The sequence below is a fragment of the Meriones unguiculatus genome, chromosome 3, assembly GCF_030254825.1.
Source record: "Meriones unguiculatus strain TT.TT164.6M chromosome 3, Bangor_MerUng_6.1, whole genome shotgun sequence".
Classification (NCBI taxonomy): domain Eukaryota; kingdom Metazoa; phylum Chordata; class Mammalia; order Rodentia; family Muridae; genus Meriones; species Meriones unguiculatus.
In genome coordinates this window covers 175,339,812-175,348,407 of record NC_083351.1, presented here as the reverse complement: position 1 = coordinate 175,348,407, position 8,596 = coordinate 175,339,812, and the positions used below count along the sequence as shown (strand labels likewise).

Genomic DNA, 8,596 nt, shown 5'->3' with positions numbered 1-8,596 from the left:
TGTCCGTTATTTTATGTTTGGGTATTTTTACCTCATGCACGCCTGCGAACCATGTATATGCAAGCCTGCCACGGCCAGAAGAGGGCAGCAGATCTTCTGGAACTGGAGGTACGGTGGTTGTCAGCCATTGTGTGGGTCCTGGGAACAGACTCCAGGTCTGCTGCCAGCGACAGATGCTCTTCTCCACAGAGGTATCGGGCCAGCCCAGATACTATAGACCCCCACTACCATAAACAATGCAGTTAGAATCTCACATTTGGGAAGTTGCACAGGTCCGACTGTCCAGAGCACAACGGAGAAGCCTCAACCTGGGAAAACCGCCTTTGTGATCATGCTCTCTCCCCGGTCAGTGGAGTGTTTAGTATTCATCTTAATTATAAGATGAGGAATGGGGGCTGGAGAGATGGCTCAGAAGTTAAGAACACTCACTGTTCTTCTAAAGGTCCTGAGTTCAAGTCCCATCAACCACATGGTGGCTCATAACCATCTATAGTAAGATCTGGTGTGCAGGAAGAATGTTGTATAAATAATAAATAAATCTTTAAAAAAAAAGATAAGGATGGGATGGTGAGATGGCTCAGGCATAAATGCTTGTGGTCAAGCCTAAGGACCTGAGATCAGCTCTCAGGATCCCAGTAGTGTGGAAGGAGAGAACTGGTTCTTCCAAGCTGTGCTCTGACTAGCACACTCATGTCATAGCATGGGCACACACACACACGTATACACACACAGAGAGAAAGAGACAAAAACAGAGAGAGATTAATACATGTAAGTTTAACAATAAAAAGTGTATTTTCTTCTATGACGGATATTCTCACAATAAGACAACCCTATATGCAGTATTATCTGCTGTGTAATAATTACCCCAACAGTTAACAGATTAAAACAATGAACATCATCGTTGTTGAGACAGGGTCTCACATAGCTTGGTCTACTCTTGCTTTGTATTTTTTTCAATAACCTCAGGTTTCTGATCCTCCTGCCCCTCCCTCCTGTATGTGCTACCGCGGGTGCTGGGCATGAGCCTAGGGACTCTTGCTTGCTAGACCAGCACTTTAACAACAGAACTATTTCCTAGGTCTGCCTTAGTTTCTGGGAGCCAGAAACCCCAGAGCTGTTTAGCTGACTGTTCTACATTTGGGTCTGTGGAGTTTCCGTCAAGCCTGTATGTGTGTTTGTGCACCACATGCATGTCTGATGCCTTTGGGGTTCAGAAGAGGGGGCCACATCCCCAAGATGGCTGTGAGCCACCATATGGGTGCCTGGAACCAAACTCAGGTTGGTGGGTACACTGTGGTCTCCATTCTACATTAATTAAAATGAAGGTGGGGTGAACTGCGCTGCATCGCTCCCATAATCCATCAGGGCCCCACCCCTGGATAGCCGGTTCCCACTTGGGCTACAGATCCGGATAAGTCAAGCTTCTTTAGCGTCTAGTTTCTTGCAGGTGCAGAAGCACCTTCTAAAGACAAGCCTGCTTGGCAGTCCCTGAGGAGCTTCCCTCAGGCGGCTTGTCTCACATTCCCTCCTGTTACTTTTTTTTTTTTTTCTTCTCTGTTTTTCCTTTTGGATAATGGCTGAAGCCCGGGCATGCTCTCTCAGACATTCTAGGCTTGGGGGTGGATCACTACCCTGGTGTGTGTGTGTGTGTGTGTGTGTGTGTGTGTGTTTGTGCCCGTGTGCCCCGGGAGAATATAGTAGACAGGGCAGGCGGGCCATTGCTGTAGTTCCAGTCTAGCATTTGAGAAGCTGAGACAGGATTGCTGCAAGTTTGAAGCGAGCAAGCCTGTGCTACGTAGCGGTTCTAGGCCAGTCTGGACTGTCACATCATCAACAACAACAACAGAGCAGTGACAGGGAGAGATTCGTGTCCTTAACCCCAGTGCTGTCCCTGAGCTGGCTGTGGACCCGGTGCCATTCCTCCTCCCTGGGTGGAACCCTCCGCCTGTCTCACAGCGCCGTGTCCGGACCGACGTGTCCCCCACGTGGATTTCATCTGGTTCCTACCGTGGGCCGGAGACCCCCAGGCGCTGTCTGCAATCCCCACAACTCACGAAACCTGCCCACCCGACGTTCTCTTTGCTCTATGAAGTCATTTAGGCTCGGAGGACAGACACTGGGAAGGCCCTGGTGTTGGCACACGCCGTCCTGGGCTTGGGACCCCAACGGGTGGCTAAACGGAATCCTCCTCCGCCCACGCGCCCACCTCCCCCCACCCCTGTCACTCCAGTGACGACTGTCGCGCAGGACCCACACGGCCACCGTCCGCTCGTGCCGTGTGACTCCTGTCGCGGGCCGGCCGGGTGAGCAGCCCCAGCGCGCACAATGCCCTTTATTGACGCGGCGGGTGACGCGGGGCGAGCCGGGGGCCATGAGCAAGCAGGAGCACAGACAAACAGGCGCTGGAGCGAGCAAGCAGGCGTGTGTCCGCGGCGGGGCCCACGAGCGCCCAAGGCGCTGCCCTGGTGGCGGGGCGGTGGCCGGCTCGGCTGACCTCCCGCCGGGTACAGGGGCGCGGGGAGCGCGCGGGAGGGCGAGGCGGGCATTTGCTGCTGCACTCCGGCCGGGCCGGCCTGGAACTGCCAGGCGGGAAGGGCCGTGCCCTGCGGCTGGCCAGTGCGTGCTGGGAGAGGGAGGTTTGGAGGCGGGGGTTGGAGGACCCCCAGCCGCTGCTGCAGGCTCGTTGTTCCTGCCACAGCCACCAGGGCGCGCAGCTGAGACGATGGGACTCGGCGATGCCCGCCTACCATGCCAGGGCGCCGGCTGCCAGCTACGACCTCGCCCAGGGCGACCCTCGCCCGGCTTTCTCCCTCCATGTATGGTGGCCGTCCTGACTGAGCTTTTCACGTTCAGGGTTCAGGTCCAGTTTGCGATGTGCTTCCTGACACACACACCCCTCCCCGCCCCACACACAAATGCTTTCTCGAGACCTTTTTGATTCTTTGGCCCTAAACTATATTCAAATGAGAGCCGTTAATTGGGCCCGCTGCTGTTCTTTCAGGCAAAGTGAAGGCAGTGTCAGAAGCATCCCACCAGGCTCCCATGTAAGGAAACTACCGTGACACTCGCCATGGCGTATGGCCTGCCGAGAAGAAACACAGTACAAACCATTTTGAAAGGGAGCTGTTATAATGTGTAAGTATATGTGCATACATCCACACACACACACCTTATATGTAAACATTATATATGCATACATCAGTTATATGTAAATTATATCTATTACATATAGATATATAAACTAGAGCAGCATGTCTGGAGCTTGTGACGGGCCGGACACTTCTGTTCCCATCGAGTTATTAGGGTATTTGAAAGCGCTTCAAAGGATCTAATTTTGTTTTTAAAAAGTTACTTGAAAAAAAAATCACTTTTATTTTATGTTTATACGCGCCTCTTGGTGTGCGTGTTAGGCTTCAGCAGGTGCCAGGAGACGGGGTTGGAGTCCCTGGAATTGGCGTTCTCGGCCTTCCGAAGATGCCAGGAAGCAAACCCCAGGCTTTGCAAAAGCAGAGTGTGCTCTTAGAGGCTGATCCATCGTCTCTCCAGCCTCCCAAGCGGTGCTTTTCATAAGAATTCACAGGGAGCTGGGGAGACGGCTCAGTGGCTAAGAGCACTGAATGCTCTTCCAGAGGACCCAGGCTCAGTTTCCAGCACCTGCATGGCAGCTCACGACTGTCTAGCTCCAAGATCTGACACCCTGACACCTTCAGAGAGACTTGAGTATGTGAAGCAGGCAGAACTCCAATGCATATATAAATACAAACTTAAGGGGGCTGGAGAGATGGCTCAGAGGTTAAAAACACTGGTTGTTCTTCCAAAGGTCCTGAGTTCAATTCCCAGTGCTGGTGGCTCACAACCATCTATAGTGAAATAGGGTGCCCTCTTCTGTCATGCAGGCAGAACACTGTATAAACAATGAATTAATAAATCTTAAAAAAAAGAAATGCTTACAAACAGGGACTAGAGACATGGCTCTTGGATTAAGAGCCGCTTTTGCTGTGGCCAGGGCCTTGGTTCCAGATCCCACAAGGCGCCTCACAGCAGGCTCTCCAGGAGAGGCTGGCTCCTCTTCTGGAACCCAATGGGCACAAGGCATGCCTGAAATACAGACATATATGCAAGCAAAATACCTATGTAAAATGAAGTAATCTGAAACATTAAAATCTGCATACATACAGGGAGAAAAGGGTTTCGTTGGCTGCATTTCCAGGAAACTGTGGGAAATTTGGGCAGAGGCTCACTGCCTCTGTCTGCTGACCTAGGCTTAGTCCTGGATGCTTGCCACCACCACCTTTAAGCACGTCTGTAGAGTGTACTAAAGACACCTGCTGCGTAAGGATGCTTAGCTGGTGCAAAGGGTCAGCGCAGCTTCCTGTCCTCTTGGGGAGGCGGTGATCAGCATGGACTTTTCAGTGTGACGTCCTGAGCGCCAAGCCTGGTGCTCTCTGCACACTGTGTCATAACTGTAAGGCCTACATCTGTTTGTTTTGTTTTGTTTTTAAAGTAAATTGTTTTTATTTTGTGTACATTAGTGTTTTGACCGCACGTATGTCTGTGTGAGGGCATTGGATTCCCTAGAGCTAGTGTTACAGGCAGTTGTGAGCTGCCATATGGATGCTGGGAATGGAAACCAGGTCCTCTGTAAGAGCAGCCATCTTGTAGATGGTAATGAGCCCTCTCTCCATCCTCTGGTTTGTTTTTCTGAGACAGTGTTTCTCCCTGTAACCCTGGTTGTCTTGGAACTCACTTTGTGGACCAGGCTGGCCTCGATCCCGTGGAGATCCACTGGCCTCTGCCTCCTGAGTGCTGAGATTAAAGGCGTGTGCAGCTACCCACCTGGCAATGCCTACATCTGTAGCAAAATGCATACCTATTTATTTTGGTGCGGCTTGCAAATAATATGATGTATAAGACCTGCTTGCTGCCTGAAATACAGAGAACATACAGAGAACACATACAGAGAAATACAGAGAACACATAGTTTGCATTGCTAACATCACACAGTTGCACTCTGTGGTATTTCGATTTTTTTTTTTTTAAGATATAAGCTCTTATCTTAATATGTAATCTTCACTGGCCTGGACAAACTGGCCATATATACCAGGCTGTGTGTGTGGCCTTCCAACTTCTGCCTCTGCCTCCCACATGCTGGGATTAAAAGGCGCACACGGCTCTGCCTGGCTTTTACCTTTTATCCCTCTATTCTGGTTTATGACATTTACTTCTTTGAGTCAAGCAAAGTTTCCTTTTTAAAGAATACTCTAAGATGTCAGTGTGGATCCTTACAGGGCCACAGAGCTAGAGCCTCAGAGAAGTTAAGATTCATTACATTCGGCTTAGTTGTGTCAGTTGCTGTGTGTTCAGACCATGGACTATGGGAAGGTACAGTTCTAGGGGTAGTTTTAGCTGGATCAGGTGGCACAGCCTATAATCCCAGACACTTGGGAGGCGGAGGCAGGAGGATTATAAATTGAAGCACTTCCTAGGCAGTTAGTAAAAACAAACAAAAGAACAAAAGAAGTCACAAAGCACTCCAACTCCCCTCCCCCACCACACACCACTAACACAGTACAGAACTCTATGAAAAAAAAAAATAGGAAATGCTGTTTTTACGTGGGAATTGAAGCCAGGCTCCTGTGCACACTGGGTAAACAGTTCAGTGGCTGAGCTACCTCTCCAGATGCCTAGGTATTTCTTTATTCATAGACTTTGAGGTGATTTCTGTGTTTTCAATAACTTTTATTTAAAATATTCATTTGTGCATGTGAATGCATGTGTGTGTGTGTGTGTGTGTGTGTGTTCACACGCCACGCCACACCACACACATGTCGGAGTTCAGAGACAACTTAAGGAAGCTGGTTCTTCCCCCATCAGTTAGGGATCCTAGGGATCAAGCCTGGATCATCAATCTTGCTGCAAGCACTTTTACTGGCTGAGCCATCTCAAAGTCTGTGATCATTTTTGTTACTACATCATTGTGATTTTTTTTTTTTTAGTTTACGTATGAGCGCTCTATCTTCCTGTACACCTGCATGCCAGAAGAGGGCATCAGATCACATTATAGAGGGTTGAGAGCCACCATGTGGGTGCTGGGAATTGAACTCAGGACCTCTGGAAGAGCAGACAGTGCTCTTAACCTCTGAGACATCTCTCCAGCCCTGGAAGAATCTGTTTGTTTGTTTGCTTTGGGGGTTTTGTTGTTGTTTTTTGTTTTGTTTTTAGAACATTTGTACGAGTGTGGGGGTGGGTGGGCAGGAGTGGAGATCAGAGGACCATTTCTGGAAGCCATGGCTCTCTTCCCACCTTGCAGGTCCTGAGGGGTGAATTCCAGGTAGTCAGGGTTAGCAGCAAGCACGCTTACACTGAGTCCTACTTGTCCCTTTGTTGTTCTTATTTTATTTTAGATTCATTTATTTTACTTTATAAGTCTGAATATTTTGCTTGTGTGCCTGCTGGAGCCCTTGAAACTGGGGTTACAGATGGTTGAGAGCTTCCATATCCGTGCTGGGAACTGAACCTAAGTCATCTCCGAGAGCAGCCAGTGCTCTTACTCACTGAGCCATTTCCCCAGGGATGGGCCTCTCCTTCTGTTATGCTATCATGTGCACTAGGCTGCTCTGGAACTTAGTATACATTCTAGGCTTTCTCCAAACTCACTGCCCCCCTTCTCCCTGTCTCTCTCTCCCAAGTACTAGGATTATAACTGTGTCCCTCTACTCTCAGGGTTGGAAGTATATACTACTATAACCAGCTTGAGATATTTGGTCAGCCGTAAAAGATGGTGTAGTTGTGTGTGATGCTGAAAGCCTTTAGACCCAGTGCTTAGGAGGCAGAAGCAGGCAGATCTCTGGGAATTTGAGGTCAGCCCCGTCTACACAGAAATTCAAGGCTAGCCAGGGTTTCACAGTGAGACCCTGTGTCAAAAATGAATGAACAAATGACTTGTAGCTTATAATTTCTGTTTATAATCTTATTCATGGATTGGCTGGAATTGTAGGCTGCTGAACTGTGAACAGTTCATATTTTCTGGTCCTTTACCAAAATGTCTCTGTGTTAATTAATAGGTTTTCCTTCCTATTTAGGGTAGTAATTCTGGAAAATCTTCCATAAGCGAAAGTGGACGGACAGGTAGCAAGACATTGTATTTCACACAGTGAAAACTGATTAAATAAGTTCATGACATTTTGCCTCAGACAGGAACCATGGGACCTTGCAGAGCTCACAAAGATCTGGTATACAAACTTAACGAATGTAAGGTTGCCTTTCTTGGGAGAAATTGCGTTTGGTAATCCTGTGAAGCTCAAGAGATGTGAAACCAATACGGATGGCATGTTACCTTCAGTGCAATGTGAGTTTTCTTCTTTCTCCGTTTCCTTCCTTCCTTCCTTCCTTCCTTCCTTCCTTCCTTCCTTCCTTCCTTCCTTCCTTCCTCCTTCCTTTTCTCTCTCTCTTCTCTCTCTTGACAGGATTTCTCTTTGTAGACCAGGCTGGCCTCGAACTCACAGAGATCCTCTTCTGCCTCCTGAGTGCTGGGATCCCAGGGTGTGCGCCATCACGCCCGGTGACCACAGGAACTTTTAAGTTTGTTCTCTACCCGTGCCTCCTGTCTGTCCTCAGTCAAGTTGTCAGTTCTTCCGTAGTGTCTGCCTGCTGTGTGATGCTCAGTTTTGAGGGAGTGCTGGGTGAGGACGCCACTCAGATGGCTTCCTTTTCCTCGTTTGTTTATCTATTTATTTTTAGCCATCAGAGTGGAAGAGGAATGTGAATTAAAGCGTCTCACAAAGCTGAAGCTACAGGAGGCAGCACGGGAGGAGATTCAGGTGTCCCTAAGGAAAAAGAAAGCTGGCTTGAGAAGACCACTCCAGCCCAAGTGATCCCAGCTGAATTCGAACCTGCTTTTGGCATCCACGGGATGAAGGTCTCCGACTCTGTCGCTGTGTTCAGTGGATACAGTGGTGCCTATGGGTGACTGGCCTGGTGGACCCGGCAGCAGAGCCCTTGGGCTCCTGTTACACTCTTGTGTCATCCAGCAGCCCTCCCTGCAAGTAGATGAAAAGAGCGCCTGGAATCGAGTCATTGTGTGTTACCTGTTTGCTTCAGTGCTTACGTAAGAGTGCGTGGGGGAAGGACAGGCCTGGTGAGGGGGCGCTCTGAAGAGACGTTGAGCGTGTGTCTTTGAGATTTCAAGGAGCATTTCCAAAACAGAGATCAGAAAAAAAGCTCTCTTAAAAAAAAAAAACGATAAAACTGCAAATTTCCATCCGGTTAAGAAAGCGATAGGTTTCATCTCGTTTGCTCTACAGTTGCCAAATTTCAGTAATGTCTCAGTTATTCTCATGTGGCACTTTATTTTTATTTTATGTTATATCATGTGGTTCTTTATGACTTACTTTGCTTTCATTCTCCTGGGGAAAAAAATGTCAGCTCTCTCTACAGCGGGCCTGGATCGGGGGCCGCGCATGTGTGTGAAAGGGCCTGGAAGGGACAAAGAGGGCCTCGTTTTGAGGAGAGCTCATATTTGCAGAGTGGGGAACGAGCAAGTAACTGGAAAGAACCGAATGTGTATGAGCAAAGTTTTCTAAAATTTGAACACAAT

General features: G+C 48.7%; 1 protein-coding gene across 1 annotated transcript; it reads left to right on the top strand.

Annotated features, from left to right (window-relative positions):
* Nucleotides 1-2,289: 2,289 nt before the first annotated feature.
* On the top strand, nt 2,290-8,247 carry C3H4orf36 (chromosome 3 C4orf36 homolog). The gene is made up of 4 exons (XM_021657478.2): nt 2,290-2,504; nt 3,002-3,135; nt 7,194-7,348; nt 7,741-8,247. The coding sequence occupies exons 2-4, from the start codon at nt 3,071-3,073 to the stop codon at nt 7,872-7,874; spliced, it is 354 nt and encodes a 117-aa protein (XP_021513153.1). The 5' UTR covers nt 2,290-2,504; nt 3,002-3,070; the 3' UTR covers nt 7,875-8,247.
* The last annotated feature ends 349 nt before the right edge of the window (nt 8,248-8,596 follow it).

Bases quoted from the DNA above. Each gene is read 5' to 3' on its own strand.
- C3H4orf36 (XM_021657478.2), top strand. From the start codon at position 3,071: ATGGCGTATGGCCTGCCGAGAAGAAACACAGTACAAACCATTTTGAAA. The intron at 3,136-7,193 runs GTAAGTATATGT...ATTTTGCCTCAG, and splicing joins AAAGGGAGCTGTTATAATGT to ACAGGAACCATGGGACCTTG. The intron at 7,349-7,740 runs GTGAGTTTTCTT...ATTTATTTTTAG, and splicing joins CATGTTACCTTCAGTGCAAT to CCATCAGAGTGGAAGAGGAA.